The following is a 17,802-nucleotide window of genomic DNA, read 5'->3' as shown; positions in this document are numbered from 1 at the left end:
GTCCCTCTGACCTTGGTATGTCCAGCTGTCCTATGCTCTCATGGCCTTATTGGCTTCCTGTCCTATACAAAAGACAATGCATTTACCAGAATGGCAAATGCACTCGTAAGTGTATCTTTCTCTTGTGTACAGTATTATGTTTCTTCCTATATGTACATCTTGCTCCCACAGAGTTCCCACATATGCTGAGCCCTTTTTGGCAGCTTTTCCTCCACTCTGCGGTCCAGCTCATCCCAAACCATCTCAATTGGTTTGAGATCTGGTGATTGTAGATGCCAGGTCATCTGATGCAGCACTCCATCACTCTCATTCTTGGTCAAATAGCCCTTACACAGCCTGGAGGTGTGTTTTGGGTCATTGTCCTGTTGAAAAACAATGATAGTCCCACTAAGCGCAAACCAGATGGGATGGCGTATTGCTGCAGAATGCTGTGGTAGCCATACTGGTTAAGTGTGCACCTTGAATTCTAAATAAATCACAGACAGTGTCACCAGCAAAGCACCACCACACACCGTAACACCTCCCTGTTTCACGGTGGGATCCACACATGCAGAGATCATCTGTTCACCTATTCAGAGGGGTTGGGTTAAATGTAGAAGACACATTTCAGTTGAATACATTCTGTTGGACAACTGACTAGGTATCCCCCTTATTCTGCGTCTCACAATGATGTTTGGAACCAAAAATCAAAATCTGGACTCATCAGACCAAAGAACAGATTTCCACCGGTCTAATGTCCATTGCTCGTGTTTCTTGGCCCAAGCAAGTCTCTAATTCTTATTGGTGTCCTTTAGTAGTGGTTTCTTGCCTGCAAATGACCATGAAGGTCTGATTCACACAGTCTCCTCTGAACAGTTGATGTTGAGATGTGTCTGTTACTTGAACTCTGAAGCATTTATTTGGGCTGCAATTTGAGGTGCAGTTAATTACCGATTTCTGAGTCTGGTACCTCTAATGAACTTATCCTCTGCAGCAGAGGTAACTCTTTCCTGTGGCGGTCCTCAAGAGTGCAAGTTTCATCATAGCGCTCAATGGTTTTTGTGATTGCACTTTCTGGATTGAATGACCTTCATGTCTTAAAGTCATGATGGACTGTCGTTTCTCTTTGCTTATTTGAGCTGTTCTTGCCATAATATAGACTTGGTATTTTACCAAATAGGACTGTCTTCTGTATATCAACCCTCAAAAGTTGTCGGGATGTCACGTGTCCTACTTTTACCAATACACTCCTAACAACCAACTCGTTACGAAATGTATATTGATCAAATAAGCCAGAAGCCAGATTTTGGGCCCAGTTATCCCTCTTGCTTCTCCTCTTCTGCGCTGTTTGATAGGAAATGACTGGTATATGAAATATGGTGGAAACTAGCGCATGCCCTACCAGCCAATGCTCTTAGATTTGCGGGTCGTTTTGAACGAGTGAACATTAAAGGAACAAAAGATATTCGAGGGATGCACCCAAACCGAGGTTAAGACTCATTTTAAATTCCTTATATTAGGCAAAGCAGACAGTACCATTTTTTTAATTTACAGATAGCCAGGGGCTCAATCCAACACTCAGACATCATTTACAAACAAAGCATTTGTGTCTAGTCAGTCCACCAGATCGGAGGCAGTAGGGACGACCAGGCATGTTCTCTTGATAAATATGTGAATTGGACAATTTTCCTGTCCTGCTAAGCATTCAAAATGTAATGAGTACTTTTGGGTATCAGGAAAATGTAACGAGTAAAAAGGTCATTATTTTCTTTAGCGATGTAGTGAAGTAAAAGTTGTCAAAAATATGAATAGTAAAGTACAGATACACAAGAAAACGACTTATGTAGTGCTTTAAGTATTTTTACTTCAGTACTTCACACCACTGGTAACCAAATAACTAGGGCTTTACATGCACACTAATCATTTCCTATTAAACTGATTATGGCAGAAGGCCAAGTATGGCATTAGTCATGTAAACATCTTACTCTGCTGATCTTAATTGGTGTAAGGTCATAACCGAAGTAAGGATACGCCTTTAAAAACACCTGGTTTTCTGAGAATTCTTTAGAATGATTAGGACATGTAAACACTTTAATCAGAGTTATAGAGGTGTATTTAATCTGTGTATGTGCTAACACAAGCAGCGCCAGCTAACTTCTTTTGACTGAGTTCAGGAAAAACTAAAAGTATACAGTTTAGAAATTGTTTTCACAAACTTTTTTCTCCAAACTCAGAATTAAATATGCTTTTATAAAAATTACACGGTCGCTGTGGTGGTACGTTTGATCCTCGACCCAGTCAGCACTGAGGATACAGGCAGAAACTCCTGTACAGTAGAAGGCTACAATAATCTCAACTTTCCTGTGTTGTCTGTGGGGGAACAATTGTCTTTGAAGGAAGCAGCTGTAGGAATCATAGTGTATGTTCTGATTCTCATCCTCTGGCTTTATGTGGTTCAGGTGAGTGAGAGGAATTAACCCCTTTTCATATTCTGTTTTATAATCATTGATCTCAATATTAAACTTGATTTTAATTGATTAATTAATTAATCCAATCATCTGTTCATTTATTTATTCTTTCCATCATTTGCAAAAACAGGGAGAAGGCCTCCAAATCCACCTCTGACAGAAGAGACACAGCAGAGAATGGACTTGTGAGTCTGTTGGAATCAGCTGACTGACCACGGTATGTGTGAATCACCCATAGCTGCTTGGCAGAAAGTGGATTTTTCTGGTTTTCAGGGATAAAGCATTTTCAACCTAACTACCGTTTCTTTTGAAAAACGGAAGTGTGCTGAAAGACGGAAGTGTGCTGAAAAACGGAAGTGTGCTGACAAACGGAAGTGTGCTGACAAACGGTAGTGTGCTGACAAACGGTAGTGTGCTGACAAACGGTAGTGTGCTGACAAACGGAAGTGTGCTGACAAACGGTAGTGTGCGCTCTGCTCAGGCATCTTTCTATGCCAATGACTGTGGCGTTACTGTATTTTTCAACCGTAATGTTATGTCTTCTTTCCCCATCAGCGAGACGCTAGTCCAATTTATGTCAACGGCTCAGACATGGCCATGACCCCTTCTGCAGCACAGACAGCAGACACAGATGATCAGGATGATGTTCACAACATCAGTATTCACCACAGAAACCAGGAAGTGCCTCTATATTCCATCGTCCAACTGCCTCAACCCCAGAAATAGGTTGGGTTCTTCTATGTGTGTATTGGCAGTTTTGAAAATAAATTAAAAAGGTGCATACTGCCGTCATCTGTGCTGGAGTCTGTATCGTCTGAACAGGTGCAAAGTCAAGGTTGGTGATTTCCTGCCACCTGCAGTCATGGAATGTTTGCTCAGGAGTATAATTCATTAGCAGACCCTTCATGCTGACCTGGATATACTTTTTTTAATCCTTCCTGAACTCAAGTCCCACCTAGTCGACTACTTCAAAATGGTGAAAACCCTCAATGCTGCTGTCCATGCTAAAATAGGCTTTGGTCCAAGTGCTCCCTCTACCTACCTCTATGGTTTGAGTCAGCTGTTGACGGCTGTTGTGTTGAGATGCCAGTAGAGAGCACTGTGGTCCAATTATATCGTAGGATTTTAATAGGGATATTTTACAACGCTCCTTCTTGTAGAATAGCTTGACTGACTTAAACCCTTGGCTTCTAGAAGGAACATAGGCCTCTTGTATAATAAGTGCTCCATAAGAAGTTAATAGATTTGTTGAAAAGCCCTTTACTGACATGTTGGTTGTCAGGAGAAGACATGACAGGAAGACAGCTCTTCATCACCATTTTAGCCTCTGTACATCTGGATGGTGTCAACCACAGACCTCAGACTTTGTTTCACACATCCAATAAGGTATTCTATCAAAACTCTCGCTCTCTCTTCACTCTGTAAGTACACTTGATAATAACTTATACCCTACCGTTCAACTTTTTATTGGTGATTTGTTCTGCAGAATGAAAGCTTGCATGTAAATCCAAATGTAAAATAGACATTGTAGTGTGGTGTAATTTATTTTGTTATGTTGAGTTGAATTATGTTTAGTTGAATTACGTAGAAGAGACCAGGATATATTGTGTGCCTGAGTTCCAAAACAACAATGCTATAGTCATGATAATGAGAATAAAATAAGTTTGAAACAATTGAGGAGAAACATGTCTTTACAGGAGCGACACATTTGCTACAATAAGTGACCACCCCGCCCCTCCCGTGCTTAGTTGCAGTATGACGTGTAATCTACATAATATTAACCATCTACAGTCGTGGCCAAACGTTTTGAGAATGACACAATATGAATTTCCCTAAAGTTTGCTGCTTCAGTGTCTTTAGATATTTTTGTCAGATGTTTAATATGGAAAACTGAAGTAAAACTAAAACTACAAGCATTTCATAAGTGTCAAAGGCTTATGTTGACAATTACATGAGGTTGATGCAAAGAGTCAATATTTGCAGTGTTGACCCTTCTTTTTCAAGACCTCTGCAATCCGCCCTGGCATGCTGTCAATTAACTTCTGGGCCACATCCATTCTGGCATAATCAATGCTTGGAGTTTGTCAGAATTTGTGGGTATTTGTTTGTCCATCCGCCTCTTGAGGATTGACCACAAGTTCTAAATGGGAATATGGTCTGGGGAGTTTCCTGGCCATGGAACCAAAATATCGACATTTTGTTCCCCGAGCCACTTAGTTATCACTTTTGCCTTATGACAAGGTGCTCCATCATGCTGGAAAAGGCATTGTTCGTCACTGAGAAGTTGCTCTCGGAGGATGTGTTGGTACCATTCTTTATTCATGGCTGTGTTCTTAGGCAAAATTGTGAGTGAGCCCACTCCCTTGGCTGAGAAGCAACCCCACACATGAATGGTCTCAGGATGCTTTACTGTTGGCATGACACAGGACTGATGGTAGCGCTCACCTTGTCTTCTCCGTACAAGCTTTTTTACGGATGCCCCAAACAATCGGAAAGAGGATTCATCAGAGAAGATGACTTTACCCAGTCCTCAGCAGTCCAATCCCTGTACCTTTTGCAGAAATATCAGTCTGTCCCTGATGTTTTTCCTGGAGAGAAAATGGCTTCTTTGCCTCACTGTACATGCAGATGCACTCACACCTGCCTGCTGCCATTCCTGAGCAAGCTCTGTGCTGGTGGTGCCCCGACCCCGCAGCTGAATCAACATTAGGAGACGGTCCTGGCGCTTGCTGGACTTTCTTGGGCGCCCTGAAGCCTTCTTCACAACAATTGAACTGCTCTCCTTGAAGTTCTTGGTGATCCGATAAATGGTTGATTTAGGTACAATCTTACTGGCAATGGTTCCAAGCACCACCCTCCTGAAGCTTCCAGTCTGTTATTCAAACTCCATCAGCATGACAGTGATCTCCAGCCTTGTCCTCGTCAACACTCACACCTGTGTTAACGAAAGAATCACTGCATGTCAGCTGGTCCGTTTGTGGCAGGGCTGAAAATGCAGTGGAAATGTTTTGGGGATTCAGTTCATTTGCATGGCAAAGAGGGACTTTGCAATTCATCTGATCACTCTTCATAACATTCTGGAGTATATGCAAATTGCCATCACACAAACTGAGGCAGCAGACTTGTGAAAATTAATATTTGTCATTCTCAAAACTTTTGGCAATGACTGTACTCTATTAAAGGGGGCACTGATCTGTAGGCCTATGTGACATGTGTGACATCATTAGTTGCCATGCATCAAAAAGATCATGCATCATGCATGTTAATATCTTAATAATGTGTCAAAATATACAGTACCAGTCAAAAGTATTAGAAACACCTACTCATTCAATGGTTTTTCTTTATTTTTTACTATTTTCTACATTGTGGAATAGTAGTGAATACATAACTATGAAATAACACATGGAATCATATAGTGAGCAAAAAAGTGTTAAACAAATCAAAGTATATTTTGATTCTTCAAAGTAGCCACCCTTTGCCTTAAAGACTGCTTTGCACACTCTTGGCATTCTCTCAACCAGCTTCATGAGGAATGACAGAGTGATTCATTCCTCATGAAGCTGGAGAGAATGCCAACAGTTTTGAAGGATTCCTATATATGCTGAGCACTTGTTGGCTGATTTTCCTTCACTCTGCGGTCCAGCTCATCCCAAACCATCTCAATTGGGTTGAGGTTGGATGATTGTAGAGGCCCGGTCATCTGATGCAGCACTCCATCACTCTTCTTATTGGTCAAATAGCCCTGATACAACCTGGAGGTGTGTTGGGTCATTGTCCTGTTGAAAACAAATGATAGTCCCACTAAGCACAAACCAGATGGCATGGCGTATCGCTGCAGAATGCTGTGGTAGCCATGCTGGTTAAGTGTATCTTGAATTCTAAATAAATTACCGATAGTATCGCCTGGAAAGCACCCCCACACCACCTCCTCCTCCTCCATGCTTCATGTTGGGAAGCACATATGTGGAGATCATCTGTTCACCAACTGTGTCTCACAAAGACACGGCGGTTGGAACCAAACATCTCAAATGTGGACTCCTCAGACCAAAGGACAAATTTCCAACGGTCTAATGTCCATTGCTGTGTTTCTTGGCCCAAGCAAGTCTCCTCTTCTTATTGGTGTCCTTTGGTAGTGGTTTCTTTGTAGCAATTCGACCATGAAGGCCTGATTCACGCAGTCTCCTCTGAACTGTTTACGTTAAGATTTGTCTGTAAATTGAACTCTCCAAAGCATGTATTTGGGCGGCAATCTGAGGTGCAGTTAACTCTAATGAACTTATCCTCTGCAGCAAAGGTAACTCTGGGTCTTCCTTTCCTGTGGGGGTCCTGATGTGAGCCAGTTTCATCATAGTGCTTGATAGTTTTTGCGACTGCACCTGCAGAAACTTTAATAGTTCTTGACATTTTGACTGACCTTCATGTCTTAAAGTAATGATGGACTGTCATTTCTCTTTGCTTATTTGAGCTGTTCTTGCCATAATATGGACTTGCAAATAGAGCTATGTTCTGTATACCATCCCTACCTTAACACAACTGGAACCCAAAAGAGTTCTCCTATGGGGACAGCTGAAGAACCCATTTGGAATCCTGTTTTCTAAGAGACTACCCTGCATGTGTCACAGGTGTAACCAAGGTCTTATAATGAGTGACATAATCCTCGCCTCGTCCATGGAGGCTACACTGTTGATCCTGGCAACGGCTCAAAGGTTCTGAGCACGGTTGCTAGGGCGATGGTCCAGGGTGGAGAGGGGCCACGGGAATAGAGGATCATGAAAAAGTCCCTCATGAACATCAGACTGTACTGGGGCAGGGAGAGGAGACGCAGACAGACACAGGAGGGTAGAGTGACGGATCCTAGAGAAGGAGAAAGAGACCGAGAGAGAGAGAATGAAGTGAAAGTTGAGAAAGAAGAGGAATAAATTATATTTCATTTATCATGTTCTCTCCTCTAGGTGAGTATATATATTCATGATAACACAACTTATGTCTTAATTTTTAATCATGTACCATGTTATACCTGCAGCACTGCTCCAGAGGTGTCAGGATAGAGGGTTCATCTGTAGAGTGACGTCCAAACCTGTAGTCAGCACACACACAGTGTCAATGTTACAATCAACTAACGTTAGTAAACCTGTAGTCTGCACACAGACCGTTCGTTAGCTAACATTCGAGGGCTGACTGTTCTCTATTTGTGCAGAGTAAAATAAAATGTTGATAATTTGTGTAGTCTTACTACTGCAGTAGGCTACTGCTTGTCCATGTGCTAGCTACGAGAGAAACGTGAAAGCATTCAGGCAGCAGAGATGAGCTTGTCATTAGCTAGCGAACGTTTGCTTTATAGCTACAATATAGCTTGTTTGTTATTTGAAATTGGATCTTTATTGTTTATTATTGTATACAAGTTATATACATAGACAGAAGGGAGTTAGTTATAAATACAGTATATTTGACTGTAGTTTAGAAGAAAGACTTACGCAGGGGTGTAAGTACTTAAGTACAATACTTTAAAGTACTACTTTAGTAGTTTTTGGGTGTATCTGTACTTACTTTACTATGTATATATTTGACAACTTTCACTTCACTACATCCCACAAGAAAATAATGTAATTTTCCCTAAAGCCCAAAAGTCCTAATTACATTTTGAATTCTTAGCAGGACCGAAAATGGTTCAATGCGCACACTTATCAAGAGAACATCCCTGGTCATCCCTACTAACTCTGCTCTGGCAGACTCAATAAACAGAAATTATTTGTTTGTAAATGCTGTCTGACTATCCGCTATCCGTACATTTGAAAAAACAAGAAAATTGTGCCGCCTGGTTTGCTTAGTATAAGAACATTTTAATTATTCATACTTATATTTGAACAATTACCTCAAAGTTGTATCTTTCCATAATTCCTCTCCGTGTAAATAGATTCCCAGTAATATGACCTAATTGGCGGACAAGGACAATGTTGTTCGAGAACCAGACACTCCCTCGCGAGAGAGAAGCCTGTTGAGATCCTCCCTCTTTGCGCATTGGTTACAAGTGGCTGTCAGGTAAAAGTAGACGATATCAGACAACAGGATTCTTAGGGAAAGGGGGTGTTGAACGTTTTCTTCACTTTTATAGATCACGTCAAATTTTATCCAGGAACTTTCTGAAGTAATATTAGGCTACATGAGACGTTTATTTGTTCTAACTTATTTACGTTTTGATATTTAAATAGATGTTTGATTGCTCTGGTCTAGGGGCGCATCATTCGCAGCCTTGAGAATCGATTTTTTTCTCAGCAACTCCCTAGTCATTATCTGAACACTACAACAAAGTAGTTCAACTGTACTGTACCCTACAACATGTCATGTCATACAAATAAACAATAGCTTCCACAATGGATCGGGTAAGTCTATATGCCTGCTGTGTTGTACAAAATGTCTAGGCCTAGTTTTCATCATCTTGGATCCTCCACATTCATGTGTTGGGTTTAAACGGCTGGACAAAAAAACATGACGGAAAAACTTGTTGGGATTTTTTTCTTCTTCAACAAAGTAGCCTACTACTACTACTATATCATGTTTAGGAATCTGTGACTGACCTAATTATCTCTCCTTCCTCCCAAAGTGTTCACATTCCTTCACTGATTTCGAACACATTGTCCATTATTTGACCAGATACTCAAGTGGCCGCTCAAACAAAGAAAAGAAATGTCTTTTAAAAATGGAAGGAAATCGGAAAAAGGCCAGATCAGGTGGGACCATTATAGCCAACGAGAGGGCAGACATGCGTGTTGCCACAGAGTCTAACTTCTATTTAGCGTTTACATTTATGTAGGATTAGGCATAACGCTAGAAGTGTTGTTAAGGTTAGGGTTAAAATCACATGTTAATAAGGACAATGGTAGAAATGGGCGTGGTTTATGGCTTTGTTTGCGGTAACTAGTGACGACAAGTCACTACTACCATATAAAGTGTCCTATTTTTATCAATACACTCTTAACAACCTAATTGTTACGAATTTTATATTCGATCAAATAAAACAGAAGACAGATTTTGGGCCCAGTTATCCCTCTCGCTTCACCTCTTCATCGCTGTTTGAAAGGAAATGACTGGTATGAGATATATGGTGGAAACTAGCCCAATCCTCCACCAGTCAATGCTCTTCGATTAGTGGGAAGTAGTGAACGATTCAGCATTTGAGGAAAAAGGAGATATCCTAGGGATGCACCCAAATCAGAGGTTTGGAATAAATTAATAAAATATTTGGTTTAATGTTAATCAATATAGGATACTTATTGTGGCCAACAGGACAAAGCTTGCCCGCCCCACTTCACCCCCCTGGAGTCCCCAGGTCTAATGTCTCCCTGTACTTTACTGCTGGGTCTGGTCGACTGCAGGAAAACACCGGGGCAGAGTGGAACTGAGACAGGAGAAGAGGAACATGGAGATGTGATTTCATTACGTAAGAACCATGGTGTGTGGATGAGACTACAGTCTGCTTCTGTAACAAATAATTGATTTAAGCATATATTGATACAAATATCTGGTCGATTTTAAGAAGTGTAACTTGGTAAAAAAAAACACAAAAAAACGTTTGATTTCACATTTTAACATTCTGTCATAAAGAGCAAGTGCTCAACTAAATACAAAACAAGTTTCTCATCTCAAGAGGTTACATAGAAATAAATACTATAGTAGGTGCCAAATAAAGTAACCGGGTTGACTTAACAGGGGACGACTGAAAATAACAAAACCGCTGGATTACATGGCTAAAATAGGCCTTTAAATCGGCCATGAATCTGCTTGTGACATGAGGAATGGATATAGTATTGTGCAACAGGGAGTAGCAATTGAATGCAGTCTTCAGCAATAAAGTTATTGTTAAAACGTTTCTAGCATGTCTGGGTAAAAGGGTTGACTTGTTCAGTTTTCCACCACAAAACAGCAGTAAATTGATAAAGAGTAGAACCAGCTCACCTGCTTTTACGCTGATTTGACTATTAGATGTTCAATGTTTCTTATGCAAAAAAATAAAAATAAAAATCTATAATTCTCCCCCCAAAAATTTAAAGAATAGTTTAACCATATTAAAAAGAGAGTTCAGTTCATGTAACAGGGTAGACCTTAAAATGAGGGACAGACGTAAATTAATTACTAATCACATGAAATAAATCATGTTCAGAAATGACTGTCAAAGTAACCAAATAACTAGGACTTTACATGCACACTAATCATTTCCTATTAAACTGATTATGGCAGTAGGATGAGTATGTCATTAGTCATGTAAACATCTTACTCTGCTGATCTTAATTGGTGTAAGGTCATAACTGAAGTAAGCATACGCCTTTAAAAACACCTGGTTTTCTGAGAATTCTTTAGAATGATTAGGACATGTAAACACTTTAATCAGAGTTATAGAGGTGTATTTAATCTGTGTATGTGCTAACACAAGCAGCGCCAGCTAACTTCTTTTGACCGAGTGCAGTGAGTTCAGGAAAAACTGAAAGAATGCTGCTTTATTAATCTGAACTCAATCAAATATGCTTAAAATAACATGTTCGCTGTTGTAGAAAGTTTATTTTGATCGCCTATTTTTTGCATTTATCAAAGTCCCGTCAGGCAGCCTGATTTCAGATGTGTCCATGTAAACAGGTTTAGTAGGGAAATTGTTCTTCTTTCCAAGCTTTTCAATGTTTAAATCAAACTCCTATACTAATTGATTATTCACAATAGTCATATTATTCTGTGCTTGTAACCGTACTCAATGATGGTAAACCTACGAGTAATTATTGTATTAGGTGGGTTAAAATCTTACTAGAAGTTTTGATGGAGGGACCTGTCAAAATGCTGAATTGTGTCACTTTAGCAAGTCTTTACTCATATAAAAAAATCCAATTAATCAAATACTCCATCCATGTGTTCTGTATTAAATGACACTTTATTTAATATAACAGAGATTTAAAATGGAATATTGGTGCACAATTATTACTGGAAAAATATCAGAAGGACGCAAAAGGCATTCATTTAATGGAAATACCGATCTGTTTATGGACCCATATTTGCAGAACTTAATGATTAAATGTCTTTGTTTCACAGGAGACATCCCTCATCGTTGCTCTCTCAGTGGGAGGGGCTTATCATCTGGGGAGCCTCGACAACATCATGATGCTGACAAGAAAGAGCAGAGTCTCTCCAGATCAGAACACCTCAAGAAATACCAGCAAAGACTTTTAGGGAAGAAACCTCACCACTGCTGCTTTGACTGTGGGAAGAGTTTTGCTAAACAGAAGGAATTGATCATTCATGAGCGGATTCACAACGGTGAGAAACTGTACCACTGCTCTCAGTGTGGGAAGAGTTTAGCTGATTCTAAAACCTTAAATTCTCATCAGAAAATTCATACAGGGGAGATACCGTACCCCTGCTTTGATTGTGGGAAATACCTCAATCAATCAGGAGCACAGACAACACACAAACACGTATACTCAAGAGAGAAACCTTATAGCTGTGATCAGTGTGGGAAGAGCTTTAATAAATCAGGACACCTGACTATACACCAACGCATACACACAGGAGAGAAGCCTTATAGCTGTGATCGGTGTGGGAAGAGCTTCAGTCGATCAGGAGACCTGACTAGACACCAACGCATACACACAGGAGAGAAGCCTTATCGCTGTGATCAGTGTGGGAAGAGCTTCAATAATTCAGGACAACTGACTACACACCAACGCATACACACAGGAGAGAAGCCTTATAGCTGTGATCAGTGTGGGAAGAGCTTCATTCGATCAGGAGACCTGACTACACACAAACGCCTACACACAGGAGAGAAGCCTTACAGCTGTGATCAGTGTGGGAAGAGATTCAATCAGTCAGGACACCTGACTTTACACCAACGCATACACACAGGAGAGAAGCCTTATAGCTGTGATCAGTGTGGGAAGAGCTTTGCTCGAGATTTCACTCTGACTACACACCAGCGAACACACAGAGGAGATAAGCCTTATAGCTGTGATCAGTGTGGGAAGAGCTTTGCTCGAGATTCCACCCTGACGACACACCAACGCATACACACAGGAGAGAAGCCTTACAGCTGTGACCAGTGTGGGAAGAGCTTCAATCATTCAGGATCCCTGATTATACACCAACGCATACACACAGGAGAGAAGCCTTATAGCTGTGATCAGTGTGGGAAAAGCTTCAATCATTCAGGATCCCTGACTGAACACCAACGCATACACACAGGAGAGAAGCCTTATAGCTGTGATCGGTGTGGGAAGAGCTTCAATCATTCAGGATCACTGACTACACACAAACGCATACACACAGGAGAGAAGCCATATAGCTGTGATCAGTGTGGGAAGAGCTTCAATCAATCCGGAGACCTGACTACACACCAACGCCTACACACAGGAGAGAAGCCATATAGCTGTGATCGGTGTGGGAAGAGCTTCAATCAGTCAGGACACCTGACTATACACCAACGCATACACACAGGAGAGAAGCCTTATAGCTGTGATCAGTGTGGGAAGAGCTTCATTCAATCAGTAGAGCTGACTAGACACCAGCGAATACACACTGGAGAGAAATCTTACTCCTGTCTTTGTGGAAAGTGGTTTGCTCATTCAGGGTCACTGATAAAACACCAGAAAGCACAAACATGTTTTCTTTCATCTCCTTCCTCTCTGGCACCGGTTCCAGATCCCTAAATACAGTTTCAACAGACAACATCTTGTGAAGAGTCATCCATCTCCCCTTCTCTAACAGTTTACTAAGTCTGATTACCATGGTAACCTGTGTAGCATGATATGCAGCTCTGGATCAATCTGTATCAAGCGTCTTGAAGTAGGAGTGGTGTGTGTGTGGTGGGGTGTTCAGAGCTGTATCTATTTCATTAACTCCTACTATCCATTAAATAATGTAGAATAATGTTTCAAAAATGGTATGTGCATATTCATGTGTGATGGAAATGTTGTCTGAAGAGAGAGCCTTGAATTGTACATCATGTCTCATACAAACATTGGTTCCTGTAGGTGATGGGTAGAGATATGAGGGGGAGAAGGTCATGACCCCCTCAGACCTTTTGGCAGAAGGCCCAGTATATGTTCTATATGTTAAGATCGGAGACGGTTCCAGTCACATGCAGGATCCAAACGTTAATGATGAATAATGTAAATCATGCAAATATAACTTGTCTGTGTAAGCAGTGTATAAGAAGAACTAACGGGACTGCCCCGAAAGAGCTCCTGACCGACGTGTACTATGGTGCATTAAGTTTGTTGGAATCTCTCCAGCTTGCTGATAATAAAGAATGATTCATTTCAGTTTTACTTTGAGGCCCTGGTGGTAATTTCCATGACACGTATTCAATACAAAAACAAATTATGTGTATGAGATGTGTCGCGCTGCATGAGGCACTGACTGATACTGAGTCACTGACTGGCACTGATACTGACTACCTTTTTTTAAGGGATCTATGACCAACAGATGCATATCTGTATTCCCAGTCATGTGAAATCCATAGATTAGGGCCTCATTCATTTAGAACAGTTGACTGATTTCTTTATATGAACTGTGACTCAGTCAAATCGTACAAATTGTTGCATGTTGTGTTTCTGTTGTTTCAGTGTAATAATTATAGAAGAAACTAATTGAATAAATGAATGGGCCTCCTACTGTTTTAGGTGTTTTGGGTCAGAACTCTTTCAACGTGACTTACACCCATCAGAGTATCTGTGCCCTGGAACAATTTACTGTCACAGGTAATATATAATATCTACAGGTAATATATAATATATACAGGTAATATATAATATATATAGGTAATATAAAATATCTACAGGTAATATATAATATATATAGGTAATATATAATATATATAGGTAATATAAAATATCTACAGGTAATATATAATATATACAGGTAATATATAATATATATAGGTAATATAAAATATCTACAGGTAATATATAATATATATAGGTAATATATAATATCTACAGGTAATATATAATATCTACTGGGAATATCTACAGGTAATATATAATATCTAATTCTAATAATTCATTAGAATCATTCAGAGCTGCAGGTGAAGGTGTCTTCCTCCACAGAGGAAAAGAAGAGAACACTGACCTGTAGCACCACCTGTCTTCTGACAACGTCTCACCAACCCAAATACCAAAATAACTACCTAGACCCAGTCAGCAGTAAGGATACAGACAGATACTCCTGTGCTGTAAACGGCCATGAGGATCTCCTCTCTCCTGTAGAGACTCTCACTGTCACGATGTGGCCCTTTGGGTGTAGATTGTTGCTCCTCCTCTCTCTCTCTCTCTCGTCAGGTTTTACAACTGTCATAAATACCTGGTAGAAACTCTCATGCAGTATTGAGGGAGAGTCTACAAGAGCAAAGAGCTTCTCTTTGTTCAAAACTCCTAATCCCCAAAATGGGAGAACTAAACAATTTCTATTTTTGAGAATGTGGGAATTGTCCGTGGACATTTAAAGAACAATCCTGTCGAAGTTGTTTGACACACAACTATATCTCTTAATGTGTACATTTCCCAGCTGTCAGGTTTACATATATATATATTGTGAAACGTATGTGATTAAACATGAAACTATTTGTGAAAAGATGTCATGTGATGTTAACCTTCTAAATGAGTGGTTTTCATATAAAGATTACAGTTGAAGTTGGAAGTTTACACACACCTTAGACAAATACATTTAAACTCAGTTTTTCACAATTCATTACATTTAATCCTAGTAAAAATCCCCTGTCTTAGGTCAGTTAGGATCACCACTTTATTTTAAGAATGTGAAATGTCAGAATAATAGTAGAGAGAATTATTTATTTCAGCTTTTCTTTCATCACATTCCCAGTATGTCAGAAGTTTACATACACTCAATTAGTATTTGGTAGCATTGCCTTTACATTTTTTTATTTGGGTCAAACTTTTTGGGTAGCCTTCCACAAGCTTCCCACAATAAGTTGGGTGAATTTTGGCCCATTCCTCCTGACAGACCTGGTGTAACTGAGTCAGGTTTGTAGGTCTCCTTGCTCGCACACGCTTTTTCAGTTCTGCCCACAAATGTTCGATAGGATTGAGGTCAGGAGTTTGTGATGGCCACTCTAATACCTTGACTTTGTTGTCCTTAAGCCATTTTGCCACAACATTTTTTTTCACCTTTATTTAACCAGGTAGGCTAGTTGAGAACAAGTTCTCATTTGCAACTGCGATCAGGCCAAGATAAAGCGCAATTCGACACATACAACAACACAGAGTTACACATGGAATAAACAAAACATACAGTCAATAATACAGTAGACCAAAAGAAAACAAAACGTCTATATACAGTGAGTGCAAATGAGGTAAGTTAAGGAAATAAATAGGCCATGGTGGCAAAGTAATTACAATATAGCAATTAAACACTGGAATGGTAGATCGGCAGAACATGAATGTGCAGGAAGAGATACTGGGGGTGCAAAGGAGCAAAATAAATAAATAAATACCCGTATGGGGATGAGGTAGGTAGATGGGCTGTTTACAGATGGGCTCTGTACAGGTGCAGTGATCTGTAAGCTGCTCTGATAGCTGGTGCTTAAAGCTAGTGAGGGAGATGTGAGTCTCCAGCTTCAGAGATTTTTGCAATTTGTTCCAGTCATGGGCAGCAGAGAACTGGAAGGAAAGACGACCAAAGGAGGAATTGGCTTTGGGGGTGACCAGTGAGATATACCTGCAGGAGCGCGTGCTACGAGTGGATGCTGCTATGGTGACCAGTGAGCTGAGATAAGGCGGGGCTTTACCTAGCAGAGACTTGTAGATAACCTGTAGCCAGTGGGTTTGGCGACGAGTATGAAGCGAGGGCCAGCCAACGAGAGCATACAGGTCGCAATGGTGGGTAGTGTATGGGGCTTTGGTGACAAAACGGATGGCACTGTGATAGACTGCATCCAGTTTGTTGAGTAGAGTGTTGGAGGCAATTTTATAGATGACATCACCGAAGTCGAGGATCAGTAGGATGGTCAGTTTTACGAGGGTATGTTTGGCAAAGGATGCAAAGGATGCTTTGTTGCGATATAGGAAGCCGATTCTAGATTTAATGTTGGATTGGAGATGCTTAATGTGAGTCTGGAAGGAGAGTTTAGTCTAACCAGACACCCAGGCATTTGTGGTTGTCCATGTATTCTAAGTCAGAGCCGTCCAGAGTAGTGATGCTGGACGGGCGAGCAGGTGCGGGCAGTGATCGATTGAATAGCATGCATTTAGTTTTACTTGCGTTTAAGAGCAGTTGGAGGCCACGGAAGGAGAGCTGTATATGGCATTGAAGCTCGTCTGGAGGTTAGTTAACACCCCCAATGAGGGGCCAGAAGTATACAGAATGGTGTCGTCTGTGTAGAGGTGGATCAGAGAATCACCAGCAGCAAGAGCAACATCATTGATATATACAGAAAAGAGAGTCGGCCCGAGAATTGAACCCTGTGGCACACCCATAGAGACTGTCAGAGGTCCGTGTGGAAGTATGCTTGGGTCATTGTCATTTTAGAACACCCATTTGCAAACAAAGCTTTAACTTCCTAACTGATGTCCTGAGATGTTGCTTCAATATATCCACATCATTTTCTTTCCTCAAGATGCCATCCATTTTGTGAAGTGCACCAGTCCCTCCTGCAGCAAAGCACCCCCACAACATGATGCTGCCACCCCCGTGCTTCACGGTTGGGATGGTGTTCTTCGGCTTGCAAGCCTCCCACTTTTTCCTCCAAACATAACGATGGTGATTATGGCCAAACAGTTCTATTTTTGTTTCATCAGACCAGAGGATATATCTCCAAAAAGTACGATATTTGTTCCCATGTGCAGTTTTGAACCGTAGTCTGTTTTTTTATGGTGGTTTTGGAGCAGTGACTTCTTCCTTGCTGAGTGGCCTTTCAGGTTATGTCGATATAGGACTCGTTTTACTGTGGATATAGATACTTTTGGACCTGTTTCCTCCAGCATCTTCACAAGGTCCTTTGCTGTTGTTCTGGGATTGATTTGCACTTTTCGCACCAAAGAACATTCATCTCTAGGAGACATAACGCGTCTCCTTCCTGAGCGGTATGACGGCTGCGTGGTCCCATGGTGTTTATACTTGACTGGAACGATGGTAGGCCTTGGTCCACAGGTACACCTTCAATTGACTCAAATGATGTCAATTAGCCTATCAGAACCTTCTAAAGCCATGACATAATTTTATGGAATTTTCCAAGCTGTTTAAAGGCACAGTCAACTTAGTGTATGTAAACTTCTGAACCACTGGAATTGTGATACAGTAAGTTATAAGTAAATAATCTGTCTGTAAACAATTGTTGGAAAAATTACTTGTGTCATGTACA

General features: G+C 40.7%; 1 protein-coding gene and 1 long non-coding RNA gene across 4 annotated transcripts; one reads left to right on the top strand and one right to left on the bottom strand.

Annotated features, from left to right (window-relative positions):
- Positions 1–7,235: 7,235 nt before the first annotated feature.
- Positions 7,236–8,448, bottom strand: LOC116369303 (uncharacterized). Its single transcript, XR_004208622.1, has 3 exons — positions 8,320–8,448; positions 7,465–7,524; positions 7,236–7,301 (listed from the first exon to the last, which is right to left on the bottom strand). It is a non-coding gene; the product is annotated as an uncharacterized LOC116369303 (long non-coding RNA).
- Positions 7,271–14,091, top strand: LOC116369302 (zinc finger protein 883-like). 3 transcript variants are annotated; one of them, XR_004208621.1, is made up of 3 exons: positions 7,271–7,399; positions 9,732–9,885; positions 11,520–14,091. XR_004208621.1 is itself a non-coding variant. In XM_031819424.1 (3 exons), the coding sequence occupies exons 1-3, from the start codon at positions 8,819–8,821 to the stop codon at positions 13,130–13,132; spliced, it is 1,788 nt and encodes a 595-aa protein (XP_031675284.1). In that variant the 5' UTR covers positions 8,594–8,818; the 3' UTR covers positions 13,133–14,079. The 3 variants fall into 3 exon arrangements, 2 of the variants coding, with proteins under 2 accessions (XP_031675284.1, XP_031675285.1); XM_031819424.1 differs by lacking the exon at positions 7,271–7,399 and adding an exon at positions 8,594–8,827 and having other exon boundaries at positions 9,732–9,897; positions 11,520–14,079; XM_031819425.1 differs by lacking the exon at positions 7,271–7,399 and adding an exon at positions 8,596–8,827 and having other exon boundaries at positions 11,520–14,079.
- The last annotated feature ends 3,711 nt before the right edge of the window (positions 14,092–17,802 follow it).

Source organism: Oncorhynchus kisutch, unplaced genomic scaffold, assembly GCF_002021735.2.
Source record: "Oncorhynchus kisutch isolate 150728-3 unplaced genomic scaffold, Okis_V2 scaffold2146, whole genome shotgun sequence".
NCBI classification, from domain to species: Eukaryota; Metazoa; Chordata; class Actinopteri; order Salmoniformes; family Salmonidae; genus Oncorhynchus; species Oncorhynchus kisutch.
Note: the sequence above shows the minus strand (reverse complement) of the source record. Positions and strands in the feature narration are given on the sequence as shown.

Bases quoted from the DNA above. Each gene is read 5' to 3' on its own strand.
- LOC116369302 (XM_031819424.1), top strand. The intron at 9,898-11,519 runs GTGTGTGGATGA...TTTGTTTCACAG, and splicing joins TTCATTACGTAAGAACCATG to GAGACATCCCTCATCGTTGC.